The 17,453-nt window shown below is 35.8% G+C and overlaps 1 protein-coding gene across 8 annotated transcripts in view; it reads right to left on the bottom strand.

Annotated features, from left to right (window-relative positions):
• Positions 1-17,453, bottom strand: part of SRBD1 (S1 RNA binding domain 1) — a 123,872-nt gene that overhangs the window by 33,681 nt on the left and 72,738 nt on the right. For all 8 annotated transcript variants that reach the window (XM_021526459.4, XM_085575927.1, XM_085575932.1 and 5 more), the window contains one exon: positions 16,157-16,239. In XM_021526459.4, the coding sequence (XP_021382134.3) occupies positions 16,157-16,239 (83 nt within the window). The remainder of the gene's footprint in view (positions 1-16,156; positions 16,240-17,453) is intronic.

Raw genomic sequence — 17,453 nt, 5'->3', positions numbered from 1 at the left:
GTGGAAAACGCCAAATATTTTTTTGTGTTTTACTTCCAACACTCAAGTAAAGCCATCCATCCAGTGACAGATGCTGGGATGCTTGCAGCTCTACTTTTTTTCAATTCCCTTATATAAATAGTAATCTCTTTCAAAGTTAAAAATACTCCTTTTCCTTCCCAGCTAATGTATATGGGTACTTGATATCCTTATTTGGAAGCCTGGCAAGAAACACACAGAGAAATTGATTTTGCATAATGTCTCTCTCTTTCCTACTTTCAACATTCTGCCATAATATTAAAGATCAACTCAGTAAAGTCGACAGAATATTTGTGTTATGCACTGCTTTCTCAGTTTCTGACTACAAATTACATCAGTAATCAACACTCACAAAAATTGTTTCTACCATAAACTTTTCTTCATACCCAAAATTTCAAAAATAAACAATACTAAAAGCTGCAGTTTGTAACTTTTTTCTTAAAAGACACTGTAGTATTTGTACAGTCATTAAAAAATATTTTCCACTTATTTTCATCATGTGAAATGAAAATATATTCCATCACCGAAATTATAACACAACCTAGCTTCTCCTAGCTAGCCCAGGAGAGCGAGAAAGGGGAATGCCAATTAATCCAATTACTGACAGAGAAACTATCAGGATGGTACTTATCAGGTCAGGTTCAAAAACACATCAGAAGCAACAGTGTTAAAAAAACAGAAAAGAAAAATGAAAAAAGAAAAAAGCTCACACTCCCTGTGCTGAGTAGCACTATTAAATTCAGATGCAGGATTGTGTTTAGGTTGGACAGGCCCCAACAGTAGAACAAAGTCAGTCTGTCTTAGTACCATAACCAAATTCTACAAGTTAACAGCTTTTCATGAAAAGCTGCCATTTCAAAATGTCAATCAAACCTGAATATAAGTGGGAACTCCTGCAGAAATAACCAGCTGCAGGTTTGAAAAACATTTTTCACTGAAAGTGGAAACACAAAAGATGTTTGAATGAGATCTCTTTTCATTCCTGTAACAGTAGACGGTCATTTTCACAACATCAAGGACAAAAACACAAGACAAAATTGCAAATAATGTCTTGAAAGAACCATTTGCAGGGGTGATGAATGATTCAAGTTACAAATGACAGAATTATTGGCAAATGGAAACTCATTAATACGAAAAAGCTTCCCTTATAAGACTGCAGTTTGTCTCCACTTTCTCTCATTGTATCTGAATGATTAAGTTGTATTAATTTCATTGTGTGTTTAATATTGGCTTTCTCACCTTGGGACAGCAGCTTGCACTAAGATCATCCAATTTGCAGTGTAAGTATTTCTGGAGGTTTATGTGTTTAGTAAACAATTGAACTACTTTCAGGTAATAAAAATGCAGATTTTAATACTGAGAAGTCAAAACTTATGATCTACCAACAGAGAGAACACAAGTTTTCCAATTTAGTTCTGGATATCCAAACATGAATAAGTCGTATTTATTCAACAAACCAAGGGAAAAATATTATTTATACAAGCATATATTGTAATGGAAAAGCAGCTTACCAAAATCACTTTGGCCACATTCTCCTTTCTAAAGAATATGGCATGAACAAAGCCATCTTCTCTACCATCTGAAAGATGCATAACATATCTGAAAATGAATTTGCTGTACAAACAAGGGTTTTGTCAATTTCTTATTCAACAACTGGACTGATAGAGCAGTGATTTGTTTCACACATTTCCACATTCACGGTCATGAAACAAATTTAGTCAACAAGGGAGATTTAGTGAAGAGTTAAAACCAGTATATAAGATTCCCTTCTCCAAAAGGGAGCACTGTAGTATCATTATCCAATTTGCTTATTATTAACAAATAATAAAAGTAATTCACACAGTCGATGAACACCTCAGCATGTCTCAGAATATAGAGTATTAACATAGACATAGTGCCCTATACATATTTATCTCCTTCCAGCATGACTAGCAGTATGATCATTGCACAATTGAGAAAATGTGTGACAATTGAGTGACAACACCTTTATCTTAAGTTATGCTTTCCACCAAACTGAAAACACATTTACATAAAAATCAAAAATGAGGATGAGATGAAGCAGCATAGTTATATTAAATGTAATTGAACATACTAAAGATGTAAGACTTTGAAGAGCTGGGAATAACATGTAATTCTTCAGCAGCATTCACTGAAAAGTAAGATGCTACACAGCATAAACTGAAACAATTTACCACTTATAACCTCATTGTACTGCAATATCAGTTATATCATCCAATTTCACACTACAGTACTATTTTCTACAGAATACATTTATTTCTGATATCCCAAGTCTTAATCTTCATATTTCACTGAATAGATACATATTACACTGTAATATGCATTTCTCTAGCTGCAGGCTGCAGCACACTACCACAGTTACCTTAGAATTTTTCCTTATACTCAAAGTTCACTTTGAGTAGAATCACAACAGAAATTTATCAATACTGCTCCCAACAAGAAGACAAAGAATACAACAATATCTTTTATCACTAAATCTTGTTCTTATCACTTGGTATTGCCAACATTTGTTTTTAAGTAAGCAGGAGCATATACACTCAACTCTGAGGTTTTGGGGTGAATAATTCACAATATGAAAAAATAGCTGAAGCAAGATTAACTTGATCATAAAATGCTCCTACCAAGCCATTTAAAAACTGAGGCAGAAAAAAATAAAAGAAGGAAAGAAACAAACTGCGCCAAACCTAGTGCCCTAGCAAGCAGAGTGTTTTTGAACATTCTTAGAAGCATTTACTATTTACTTCAGGAAACAGCTTACAAGTCAAAACACACTGGAGATTTTTTCATTTTGTTTTGCTTCGAGCTGCCAATTGTTAGTCAAGATTACTATTCATTTTACAGGAGTGTTAAGAATGCAAATGGTTAACAGTAGTATAAACTATATACTTGGTTTAAGTTTGAATGTCTAAAACTATTACACACTGCATTCATCTGCATTCCCTGTTTATGGGAATGAAATATGTAGTCATTTGAAGTCCACAATATGTATACTGTGTTTGTAATAACTGCAGATTTTACAAGCACATTATTCTTTCCATTAGGATTAAAACCTCACCGAATAGCAATTTGTGAAAGAATTCTAGCAGGGCCCTAAGCCCAGAACTCTGACCTCTGATGAGATGCTTGGCAGCAACAAACTCTAGGTCTAAGCAAAACATCTGGTTTGAGTTAGACTTCCTGAAAAAATAGCCCCTGTACTGGGGAAATTGGTATTCACTCAGCTTTGTCTATACACTTTGACTGACTGCAACATTGTTGAGGGGGGGGTGGGGGTGTGTGAGGAAGAGAAAAAAAGATGCTTTGCCAGAATGCACGTCAATCACTGCAGACTTCTTGGTGGCCTCTGAAGAGCCCAGCACTTACACTAGGAGACACTGTATGCATTTGTTCAAGCTTCTTGGGAATTTTTGCTATTGTACTCCATAGCTCAATGTTTTTTTCAGAATTAGTGCCAACTCAGAATTATCTAATCCAAAACTACAGTTGAGTTCAAAATATAAATTTTGCCTGAAGAAATAGTTTCTGCAGATTCTTTTAAACAATACTTGTTTTATCATCATTTTTCTTACAGTTTTAGACAATCACTGTCATCATAAAATGAATGAGGATATTCCAAACAAAAACACAAATTGTCACTGCCAAGAAATTTGTAAGAACAGCAACAGCTTTTGGTTGGCTCCCAAGATTTTTCATAGGCAACACATTGTTACATGCAGTACACCTAGAGATACGAGTAGGACAGAAGGGTAACTAAAGAGAATGCTGATAACAGTGGGGTGGGTGTCCTGAGCCTCCTGCTCTCAGACCTGTTATCGGCAAACGCCCCAGCAAGAAGGATAAGAAAAGGATAGAGCTGGTTCTGCTTCTCACTTTCCTGAGATGGGAAGTACACCCTATCACAGGGTAGGTGAAAATTAAGAAATGCACAACAATTGCAGGCTTGGTATGAGTTGCACTTTGTTCAAGCTGGCAGCCTGGGTAAGGAGCACAAGAACAGCTTGGTGCGGTGGGTAGGACACAGCTTCGCTTACAGACTTGACTGTCAAGAAATATGTGGCCAAACTCAATTCATCAGATGGTTTTTTTTGTGGGACACTTTGTAATTTTAAGCATCATAGTGAAGTATTTTTTGAATAGTTTAGTCACAATAATGAAACATCTAGCAGTAGTTACCGAGACCTGTTACATTAATAAGTACACAACACAGCATTAAATATAGGCTAGGGATGCTCAACATAAAAGAATTTGAAATCAACAGATAGAGAATTTAATGGAGATTTCTGTCAATGCATTAATCAATACTGCATATACACACATGTATGTATAATAGATATGTGATAAAATTTATCTGTGCACAACTCTACTGTGTACAGAGAAATTTACCTTTAGGCACTATTAGTACACGCTATTTATATTAGCTGAATACTTTTTCTGTACACTGTACTTAATAAAATGTATTGTGGTAAAAAAGCATCAGAAAAAAATTCATCTATCTACTGCTCTATTTTATACAAGCCTGTCATATGACTGTATATTGTTAATGTACTCATAGTTTATTTTCTTCCTGTGATTGCTAATGCAATAATATTTTTATGCCTGTTCTAACAGTAACTTTACACTGGAATTAAATGTCAGTTTCTACTTTCCACTTCCAAAATTTTAAATTAAATGTCACTGATATCAACCCCTTGCATTCAGGCAAAATGCAGTAACCAACTCACAAAGGGACATTTATAAAATAAGCCTTGCTTGTTTGAACTGCAACACTGCCATCACTGGAGTTTCAGCTGGGAGGCTTAAATAAATAAAAATAAACCAAAGTAATAAACACCATGTTTTATGGAGCTGCACAGGTTAAAAAAAAAAAAAAAGAAAAGACAAAAAGAAAAGAGGTCCTCCTGGCAAACATGAAAAATCAGACTTAAAAGCTGCACCTCTCATTCCTGAAGACTTCTGGCCCCCACCACTCAATGCCATTTATGAAGGACAGTCAGCTGTGGGCAACAGGGCCACCCACACAAGTGCCCATTATGCCCTTTGGAACTGCAAAGAGATGCCCTTCAGAGCTGCAAAGAGATGCCCTTCTGTCCATGACTATATAGAAAACAAAACAAACATTTCAAAGTAAGGCAACTTAAGAAATTTCTAAGTCCAACAGGAGTTATGAATTGTACAAATATCTCAAGCAACATGAGGCAGGTGGAAAAACAGAGCTTCTTAGCCCAAGGCCTTGTAATATATAGTTATGTTCTCCATGGAGCTAAATTTTTCTACTACTGATGAGATTCCAGTGGCCCTGTTATCCAAATGTATGATATGAAACAGTTATTTTTGCTTTTGAAGAAATAAATCACGTATGTCCATAGACTTCAGTTTTCTGGAAGACTGAATATAATTTTAGAATCATCATCATCAGCTGGTTGACAGCAATAAAGACAACATTCACTTTAAATAACCCTGAATTATATACAGTTGAGTAAATTTGAATTTGTTTTGCTTTAAGGTCTTCCAAAGTTGAAGCCAACATGCTGAACAAAAATATTAAACTATCTATAACCCTGTGTCAACATATGATGCTACTGGGAATGGTAAGTGAATTAATTTTCCAAGGAAAATTAATTACTTATGACTTACAGTTGTAAAAGCAAACAACGTAACTCTGGATTAGGGCACATTAATTTCTGTTTGGAGTAGCGATTAAATTAATTTCATATAATTCATGGTATGTAATGGAAAGCAGAACAAAGATGAAATCTTAGACAATGACTGACACAGAAAAAAGTGTATATTTATGTTCCCGATACAAAAATAAAGGTCACAGATATTAATCACTCTCTAGCGAAACATGATTTTAGTTTCTAAAATGATTTTTTCGAAACTGTTTGTTAGGATAAGTGTTATTAGCAAGATAAAAATCTAAAAAGCAACAAATTACAAAACATCAGAGAAATCTTGCATGCTACATTGTCCCAGTGAAAAAAGACTACAGTTTTCAGTGATCTGTTGAACAACATAACTGTCATAAAATTATCATGAGCAACAGCAACACTAACTTGAATTCCTCCTACATTAATTTAAGTTCATCTTACTTCTTACTCTTCAAGAGAAAAGAAAAATTTTATCACAGGTCAAATTAAAACAAATATATACATTAACATAATGTATGAACTTTATCAGTTACTTACAATTTATAGTAAACAGTTAATGAGAAAAATTAATTCATAGCCTAAGTAAACATATGAAAGAATGTTTGCTGAATTCTTTCAACATTCTGTAATTTGATATTTGTTCAAACTATATAAAAATAATTATTTTATGAATGTCATTGCAAAACATCAAGTTCTTACTTTATTTAATACCAACCAATCAAACCACATATATAAGCAAACCATTTATGGTTTTAAAGTATCATAAGAATTTTAATTGCCACTTCTACTGAAAGAAAGCGCAAATTTATTGCTCATTTCAGATTTCTGGGTATCAAATCAACAGCTGCTATGCTACAAACTCACATGGAATCACTCAAAAGCATGATAGTATTAGTATTTTTCCTTACGAGCCAAACGAATATACTGTTAATTCATGAAACCAAAACAACAGATGCAACAGATGACCACTGCACAGCAAGCAGTGACTATGGAATTCCAGCAACAAATAATATTTACATTTGCAATGTTTAAACTGGGCCCCCACACACACACTCAAAGCAAGTGATTCACATCCCTACTGCCACTTTTACCTGACTTTAGACACTAAAGAGATGTTTTTACTATGAACAATTTTATCATTATAATATACATATTAAAATCTGAATACAATTAATAATAAAACATCTTAGAAATTAATTTACTTCACATAAAAGATAACTGAACCTGAAATGCAAATTCACAAACACAAATAGCTCATAATGGGTACAGGTAATGCCATAAGTAATCTGCAGCTCTCTGCCTGTTTTTTACTGTTGTATTTTTAAGACTGTCTCAAAAATGGAAAGAACTTTAGTTACCAAAATTTAACTGAAACCTAGATGAAAGGAGCTGAACAATTCTTCGGTGCTAAACTTGTGTATTTTCACTTAAAGTTATTAAACAACTTGAAATGTAAACAGGAAATCCAATAGCATCTCACACATTTCAGAAGCTGTTCAATCAAAATACTTTTACAAAAACAGGCTTTATAATTGTCTTTTCTGTTTCAGTTTTTAGTCAACCAAGTCAAAACAAGTTTTTCCAATCCAATGCACAGAGAAGCCATATCAAGTAGAGTTGCAGGATCCCAGGCTCAAAACTCCCATTTTGCTCCTCTTGCCACTTGGGCCCCCCCATCAGAACAGGCTTTCAAAAAGTTTAATATGCCTGGGTGGATCTTCACTCAAGTGGCCCTTGTATGTTTGAATTTGCTCTGCCCAAGCACATTTACAAAACTAGAAAAAAAAAAAAAATCAAACAAATATTAAACAGGCTTGCAGAGAGGGTACCCTGTATCTGGGCAATCCTGCTCAGGTTTTTCTAGGTGCTGCTTTTATGGAAGTAAACAACCTTTACACCTATTCTTCATTAACAAAAACACATATCACTTTAACCCTATTACAGCACGAGTCACAAGTCTGGTGTCACATGGTGACAAAAAACTTCCTAACAAACTTCTGCCAAGAGAACTGGTAATTAAGCAATCAGAAACAAACTGACAGGGAGAGCAAATCTGTCCAGCAGCTGTTTCCTATCAACACCCTTAGATCATCCCACCTCAGTACACTAACACTTCTGGAGCTTCCCTACTTTTCCTACAACCTCAGCAGCTCTGTAAAAGCCCACATATGCAGGTACAAATTCTCTAACAATAAATAGCAGCAGTGTGAGAGGGGGATTATTAGCAGTAATGTCTAAAATTTACCTGCAGGTCAAGATGTTTACAGAGGCACACCTCTGACAAGTGTTCAAATGCTGTCCACAAAGCATTTTTGGTGACAGCAGCAAAAGGAGATGCAGTCCACGGGCAGCTTCATGAGTGACATGTGCAGATGGGGTGATACCGCTGTGCTCTTGCACTCCTTGTAAATACACATGCACACATTTTGTCTCATTTCCTTAAAGGGGCAGCATCTCACCTCATTGAGCTGGCATGTTTTCCTGGAGATGCCAGTAAATACAGTGTACTAACTAAAATAACTAATAACACAACAGTTATTTCTTTCTATATCCCTTTGTTTTGTTGCAAATGGCTGTAATAGACTAGCAAAAGTTTATTGTGCTTTGCTGGCAGAACACTTTATTTCTCTTTGCCAGCCAGAGAATAGGTAGATGCAACCAGAGAGACTGCCAAGCTACAAGATATATAAACCACTCCTGGCAGTCAGCAGAACTGCTGCTGAAGATTAAATTACACAAACTCGCCAGAGGTGCAACTTACTTGGAAAGCATTCTTAAGTTTTGTGCACCTACTTCAGTGGGGTGGGGAAACATCCAAAACATTATGGGGTTATTACCTCTCCCTGGCAAAGCTGTCTGCAAAGACTTTGCTCCCATTGGATGTCAGATGGCTTTGTTCACAGAGCTTTACTTTACAAAATGAAAAGCTCATAATTTACCCTAAAAATGATGCTGGGCAAAGAGCACATGTGATTTTTTGCTTGCTTTCCTCACAGAGCTAATATTACATCACTGCTACAGGATTCTATAACTTGCAGAATGCTAAAAATCCTGTATTAAGCACAAACCTATTCACCAGCCTACACATCCACTTAGGTAAAGAAATAAATATACCTTTTTCCTTACTGACAAGACACCGGGTTTTTGGAGTGCTCTTAATATTTCATAGGTACAGCCTGTACCACACCCTGTCCCTCAAAAAGTTTTTGTAAATCTCAACATCTTAAGTACTTCTCTCCCTTTTCCACAAATTTCAAGGCAAGCAATCACTTGCAGTATGCAGCAAAAACATTCATCGACAATAATCTCTTAGCAGGAGACTACAGGTACACAGGAGAGGTTTAAGTTTCCTTTACTGAAGAGCAGAGCTAGGAGCACAGTGAAATACTATCCTGCATGTCTCTGTCTTTAAAGTCCCAGTGAGTTTATTCAGAAATTAGATTCAATACAGAAGCAGCCCAGAATTTGTCCGGTTACATTTTTTTTTAAAATTTACAATAATGGCAACATATCCCTTAGCCTATTTTTTAAATTTATGTAAGTATGGCTAGTTTATTTCATTTCAGTCAGATTCCAGTCCACTACCATATCTCCTTTTATTAGGTTTTTCAACTTAAGGTACATCCATAACCAGCCAGCTGCCATATACTGCAAAAAAGGAGTGATTTACATTTATTACTAAGTTGTTTGATTACTGCAAGATACACATAACTCAGTGTTGGTATTCTCACCCTTAGACTTTCCTTTGTTTAAGCAAAGATTCTCTGTAGGCAACCACTTCAATTTAAGTACAGAAAACCATAAACAAGCTCATGAAATTCCAGTGTTATCCAAGGAAGTTCAGTTCTTTGCTGAACTGCATGTGTATATTCAGTAACACAAAAGAAATGCTGTAGCCTTTTGCAGACAGGCTGTTCAGCTGGATGTTGAAACCGGCAACCTACAACTCTGAGCAGCAAACAGCATTCCTGCTGAACTGTTTCCACAGGAGCTATGTGAATCACACAAAGTCCTGCTCACCTAATAAGACACCCCATTTTCTTAATCAAAAAAAATGTAAGTTGCAAACTCACACAAGCTTGTTTTAGTAAGCTTAATACAGCAAGCTCAAGTTTGAGGCTGTTTCGACAATCCCACCTCAGAGGTTTAAAAAAGGAGATTCTTGCACATCATATCATCATAATCTCACATAATACATGAGTGTGTCTCATATACTGTCCAAGTAACACACCTAACTACTCATCTACTCTATGGGTCAATCAAGAAAAAAAAAACCAAATAAAGAAGTGAAATAAATTCCCTAAATATTCAGTGAAAAGCACACACTCCTGAAAAACAATCAGCTCCAGTACTTTGCTCCATGCTATTAAATAGAAGTGTACTACATTGAGAAGATATAACCGAAATCAGATACCAGAAGGATACAAAGTCTTATATATTTCACCATTTAAAACTATGTATCTATTCTAAGGAAAAAAGAAGATAAAGGTTTTCTCAAACCAAACACTGATTCTTTGTGATGACCAGTGTTTGGATTCTGGAAACTCGCTTGTTATCACTAACTACTTCACTGCTTTATTTTTTGTTAGAAGCTTTCTATTTTAACACAAATTTTCAAGTTTCCATTACTAGAGAAACAATACAACATTTGCTTTACCCAAACAAAGCTACTGTTTGCTGTGGTTTTGTAAGAACTGGTCTAACAAATAAATGTCTGCAGTGCAAGGGATGAGCCAGATTCTGTTGCAGTAAAGACAGTAAAAATAATGCCAAGAGCTTTTCAGCCCACAGCTGAATCAGGCTGACCCAACTATACCTGGTCATACTCCTACACGTAGAGGCATCCCTGATGTCTCCCCTTTTGATCCCTGTATTTCTAAAATGTTATTATAGTTCAGCTCTCAGATATCTATTGCATCAAATATACAGTCAGATTATCTCAAGCAAATAATATGAATGATAGGTGTTCACCAGAAGAATAAAATTTTAAGTACTGCTGTCAAATGTGAGGTTAGTTACACCCCTCACAACAGAAGGGGTTAATAGCCCTCCTCTTGCAGAGGGATCACCTAGAAGTAAAAAAAATCTCAGCAGTGATGATGCCATCTACAGACATCTTTTAAGGAATAAAGACAACTAAAGAACACAACAAACAAGAAGGGCTACGTGCAATTTCAGCCACATGCAGGAGAGGCCAGTAACACCTCTCCACCACTGTCTATCAGCTGCCCCTCACTGGCCCTAAGACAAGGAAGGAAGGACCCAAGCAAGGATGGCCTGCAATAGCAGACAGCATTCTACACAGACTTCTAGGAGAAAGTAAAAAGCTCCTTCCTTTCCAACTGAGACACAATCTCCAGTGAGATGCCTCAGTATTAACTAGCTGGCTGTGGATTTGCAAGTGGTTTATATCTGCAATGTCATGATTAAGAGAACTGGTCTAACTAAAGAGAAAATGTATGTATCTGATTAAAAGCATTCTCTCAAGTTGCACTGTCATTTACCAAAACGTATCCATCTTCTCTGGGGGAAAAACTCAAGCCTAGAATGAATATCAAATTGCAATTGAAACAATAAAACTTCCTGCAGGTAATAATCAAATGCAAAAGCAATGCACTTCAATAACTAGAGGACCAGGGAAAGGAACATGGACAGGAGGGATAAAAAGACATTTCCAGATTCAGTTATAATCAGACACCCTGATCAAGCTTTATGAAAAACTCCTTTGATCAGGACTTTCCAGCATTATATAGAAAAGAAACCAAAAATGAGCTCAATATTTTTTTTTTCTTCTTGAGGAAATACTACTTAAGAGTATTGTTTACAGATTTTATTTATTTGACACAAAATGTTCCAGGTACATCTGTAATGAAGTCTTCTCCCACTTCAGAGGTCACAGAACTACATATATTATCCCATACATCCATTAAGGATGCTAATTTTCTGAACATGTTCCACAGTGAAGATGTTACCACACCCAAAAATAGATAATGAATCGATTTTTGAACTCCAGAAATTATAAAGACCAAATAGGATGCTGCGTTTTCAAGATCAGACATAGGGCACATTTTTTACTATTACACTGAGTTTGTCAAAAATTCTAAACCTACAATACAGATCACATATTTTGTTCACAGGCTACAGATGAGTTGGACCTCCATCTATCTCTTTCTCTAGAGGTTACTGGGCTTTTTTAGGATCCAAGGATTTTGTACATCAAATGAACATCAAAAGACCAACCAAACTTCACATATTCCTTTAGCTCTATTTCTCATTTCTCTGCCTTTTAACACAGATTCAGGTTTTGGTGTTTTAAAAGTATATTAATTTAATTCCTCTCTTTACTATGATGAAAATTTATGCTTAGAGCTGCTTCACTCTCCTCTGAAAAGTTGGGTTTTTATTTGAGAGTAAAGATTTTTTTTGTCTTCTTATTCATTTTCTTTGCTCTGAAATTGAATACCCTAACCACAATCTTTGTGAAGCAACTTTGTTCTCAGCTTTTATCTATAACTTCCAAGATCACTACAACTGCAATGGTAATTCATCACCAATATTCAGTGTACAGCATAATAAAGTCTCGAGCCACTAACTGCTTCTCCCAGAATAGAAATTTATCTTTGAACTGGCATGGGGAAGTGACAATGCAAATATATTCTGTATCAGGCAGACTCTGGGTATCATCTTCATGTTCAACTACAGAAGAAATCATACTAATATGGCCTGAAGGTGATAAATTAATTTTGGCTAGGTTCCTGTCTGCGAGGAAAGAACAATTTTCCTAATGAGATAAAGATGAAGGAAGACAAGGACCTTTAGGCAATTGGAATTTAGTCTGAGAGAGGCTCTAATAAATCAGGTTGTGCTTCTCTTTGTTTAAGGAAATACCTGTTAGGAGATCTGGGGCCTGTTTATTTTTCTCTGACAAACCTGATTTTCTTGGCAGTGTACAAATCTCAGAATCATAAATTGAAATGAGAATAAAAGCAGGTGGCCAAGTTCAAGTTTCAAGGTTTTTTTTCATCTAAAATAAGTAAACAAATCCCAGCTGATGGGACTCAATTTACACAGATCTCCTGCTACTCGGAAACTTGCAATTCCATATCCAAAGTATCCACACCCAGATGAGCAGATTTGCTTGGAAAAGTTGTATTAGAAAAATAAGAGAACACCAATATTCTCACAAATGTGCACACTGAACACCAAGAGACCAGACGGGAGGGATCTAAAATCCCATGGAAGTAGCAACTGGAGAAGATGCAGCCCCTGCACTCAGTTCTCTTTGTGCAGCACACACTCCACAGACTTTGGGCAAGCTCATATTGTTAGCAGAGGATTTAGCACATGAGCACTTCACTTTCCTGTAGCACTGCTATCACTGCTGGCAGCAGCAGAGCACCTCCTGCCCAAAGGGGTCACTCAGCTGCACACACAATGTTCCTGTACTACAGTCCCATTACAAAAGCTACATCCTTCACAGGCAGCTTCTGCTCCACTAGTCTCTCACTTCAACCTCTGAGAAAAAACAAATTATTGTCTCTGCCACTGCCTTTCAAACAGAGTAGTTTGGGACCTCTGGCTATCCTAAACTGACAGAGGCCATGTCCCAAATCAGTGAGGCTGCTGTGAAGGCCTCCACTCCCCCACAAGCTGTGCACTGCTGCCCCTCTGTTATGTCAACTCAGGACATCATGCAGCCATTACAAACATCACAAACAGATTTGGGCACTTGGGTAGGAGTACCAGAAAAGGCAGGACCATTCCCTCAGGGAGCTCACTCTTCGATCAACACACAGTGAGTGTGTCCATCTCGCAAGAAGTCACCATGTTGCCTGTGCTATACTGCTTCCGTGGTCATGGGCAGCAGCACAGTCTCAGCCTGCCTCTGCCTAATTGCTGACAGACTAATCACCATCCCTCTTTCAAGACAAGAATGACAAAACCTGGATTTGTCAGATTCTTAAATATCAATTTCAGGGTGTTTAAGAAATGAAAGGTCATATTTAAATGCTAGGTTTAAAGTTACAATAGGCTAAGAAAGCAACCACCTCTGTCAAAAGACTGCTGTATTTCTGATCTAGACTGTGCACTACATATTTCACTACAGAAATTAATAAAAAGCTGCAGCCAGCACTTAGATTATAAATTAAAATGTAATAAAACCTTTCAAGTTGCCTTGGATATTATAACATTCTGTACCTGAAATACTCTTTATCTGAGGGATTATATCAGCCATTACTCTGGGACTCCCTGTACTGCAAAACAGCTTTTTCCATGCCTGTACTCTGAGACACCAGCAAGTGGCTGTCTCTCTAAAAGGAAGACAAGACAGAAAAGCTTAATTCCTCTTCTCCTCCCATTCCATTCCTGTGCCACAAGAGAGATGTCATGGTCAGAGGGCAGCAAACCTGATTCTGTTTTCAAGAGTACAAATTTGCTTTCAGTAATGTCACTAAGATCCAGCACTTGAGAAATTTATGTATCTTTGAACAAGCACGCTATAGCTTCTGTGATGATTCTTAAGAATTCCAACAGGATGTGTATCTACCTCAGATTTATTCAAAGCATAACAAGAATTAAAAATACATATAGCTGGAAATGAACAGTATTTGAGGTCTACCTCTCTCCTAGGCTTCTAGGATTTATTTCTCTGACACTTTTCATCTAACCAATTTGGACTATAGCAAATAACACAGTTGGGCATTTACTCACAACATACCTGTAGTGGATCAAGAAGCTTCTCTGGAAGCGCCATAAACATGGTTCTTACCTTGCTCTCAATGAATAAAAAGTAAAAAAGACTCAGCTTCAGTCTTTGAGACTGCAGTGAACTGCTGCAATATTGACCCTATTCATCCCATAGTATCGTGATCCCAAAACCATATGACCACCACCAATTCCATGTCTTTTTGCTGTAGATGTATGCTTGTACAATGTCCACATGGGCCACAGGACATAGTGTGCATTTAAATCAGTATCTTCTAGTCACAGCAATGCAAGTTCTTAAGAATAAAAAGAGTATACTGCAAATAGTAAAATATTCCATCTTGGAACTATTGTTTTAAAAAAAATGAAATTAATCAGCTTCTTTAAATACTGACACAACATTTCAAGTTTGGGTTTTTTTTTTAATACTTTCTTCCCTAAAGCAAGAATGAACAAAAATTTGTATCACTTCCCATTATTTTTGTTTCAACCTATCACTGCTCCTGTTATAAATTAAAGCCCTGGGTTTCCACAAGTAAGGAAACCAACTGCACTTCAGACTGAAGCTCATCTTTTTGCCAGGCGACCACACCCGTATTTATAGCTCACCAATAAGCACATTTTTACTGAAATTTGGATACATATGTTAAAGAAATCCACAGTGTTTCTGCCCTTCAATACAACTTCCCTCAGAGAGTATAGTATAATTTATACCAAAAGATTATTTAAGTTAAGTTTACCAGTAAGTTTGCAGTTAGCAAGCAACATGAATAGGTTTTATCATCTGTGGTAATACAAGTAGGACTTACAAAAGCAGCTCTGAATTCTACTTTAACCAACTAAAATGCTGACCTCAGTTCTGTAAAAACAAAACAGGACATACATTTGTTGGAAGATTTTCTTAACACCTTCTCTTTGTCACACCACCTTTAGGAGAGGCAGCAAGAGATTCTAGGCTGCTAATTGCATTCTATCCCATTAACGCTCATGAGCTGACCTGAAAGAACAGATCCAGACAGTTCTATGTTTTCTGTTCTGAATTCTGCTGTAGTCCTTCAAATTTACTCACATTCTATAGTTTCAAAAATATAGAGAAAAGCACATGCTATATTTTCCAGGTAATTTTTTTTTCTTTTTTATTTGGTGGGACTTCAGCACATGCATAAATGCTTTCCTGAATTGATGCCAATATGCTGTAAAATGACAATAACTTATGTACCACTTCTTAACATAATGCTCTTGGTAAAGAAACTTGGAAAGTAGAATTTTCTTCTCAAAAATAACCTACAAAAATCTATAAAAATCACAACTATCAAACATTTTCCAATTCAGCTTTACTAAATGAAAAGCTTCAAAACAAACGCTTTTATTACAAACTTCTAAAAAGGAATGCACCTAGTAGTACAAATTAATGACTTCTAAATGGAGGATCAATATCTCATTGCATTTTACACAAAGAACTAAAACCCCATTGCTGTAACAATACAGAAAAAGAGAAAGCTTTACAGATCAGGTTACCTGTCTGATTTGGTGTTTTTAATAGACTATACATCTGGCTACAGCCATTTCAGAGTCTCAATCACAATCATTAAAAGTAGAGATTTTTAAAAAGGCAGTTTATGGCTTCCAAGTATTTACTACCATTCCATCAACACTGAAAACGTCTTTTAAAGGAGACATAACTAGTTGGCAATTATAAAGCAGCATTTTGGTGTTGCTCTATATCATGACAGATTACTTTGATTAAATGATATGTATTATCTTACCTGATACATTCCAACTCCTATGTGCTTGGGCTCAATTTTCACTAGCTCAGCTAATGGGTCTTGGACTCGTCTAGCTATGGAAACTGAAAAACAGAATTAGAAAATAGCTATCACTTTTCTCTGAAAAACCTGAATCATGTAATTGCTTTTACTAAGGTGTTTCGGGTCTTTTTACATCTTCTATGCATTTAATTTTTTTAAACTTGGAAATAGTCAATACTATAACAGAATCCTTTTTCATTGTTAGACAAGGACATCACAAGTACATTAATCAAACTTTTTATTTGAATAATTCCAGCAGAGACCTAGGGACATTTTAAACTGCAATCATAACATTTAAGAAATTTTTCTGAGCTAGAGTTAATAAATAAAACGCTATACACTATATTTTTTCCTTTGTACCCATACTAAATGCATATGTAGCATTTAACATTATACTCTGTAAGAACCTTTAACCTGAAATCAGATGTGAAGAAACAAATAAACATTAAAAAAAATAACAGAGTATCTGTTCACAGACTTATTTACCCAATACAATATTTCCTAAGGTATGCATCAGATATTTATATATTTATCTAATTCAAGTATAAAATTCAATGTTAACCTTAAAAATGGTTCTTGGATTGTACTAATCTAAGCTGCACACTAAAACACGTCAATTTCCAATCTGTCACCCTTATAATCACATTCAGAAAAAACAAAAGCAATTGCCAACATTTCTGATGCCATTAAGAGTATATAGGAAGAACCTCTGGTTTTCTAAATCCAAATGCTGAATCAAGACTGCATTTTTGAAGGCTACATTTATTGATAAATTCCTTACCCAAAAATCTCATATGAAAAAGTGTATTTCCAAACATCAATTCATAAACTTGGTCTGATTCTACAGCTATTGGCTTGTATTCAGTACTTGCAATGGTGCTCCCTCCCACATATGCTAAACTAGAAGAGTTCTATCTACCAATATTGTATCTGTAAATTGTTTTGTTCTTCCTGACTTAAGACAAAACAGGTTAGTTGGCTTAGTAGCTCTTAGAACATTCATTTTACTTAGTGAAGAAAACACTAATGAAAAACAAAATGTTTAGAGGCATTCCAAATATCTTCCCAAAAAAGAACCAAAGAGCCTAAAAAAAGCAAACAAGCAAAGACCTAAACCCCAAGAATCCCACAAATAGCAAAACCCAAAAGAAAAAAGCCAACAAAACAAAAATATTCCAACTCAATAAAAACTAAAAACAAAACAAACCCCTCCAAAAATAAAAAACCCAAACATAACAATGCTTGACCTTGTTGC

This window comes from Lonchura striata, chromosome 3 (assembly GCF_050655825.1).
Source record: "Lonchura striata isolate lonStrDom1 chromosome 3, ASM5065582v1, whole genome shotgun sequence".
Classification (NCBI taxonomy): domain Eukaryota; kingdom Metazoa; phylum Chordata; class Aves; order Passeriformes; family Estrildidae; genus Lonchura; species Lonchura striata.
Note: the sequence above shows the minus strand (reverse complement) of the source record. Positions and strands in the feature narration are given on the sequence as shown.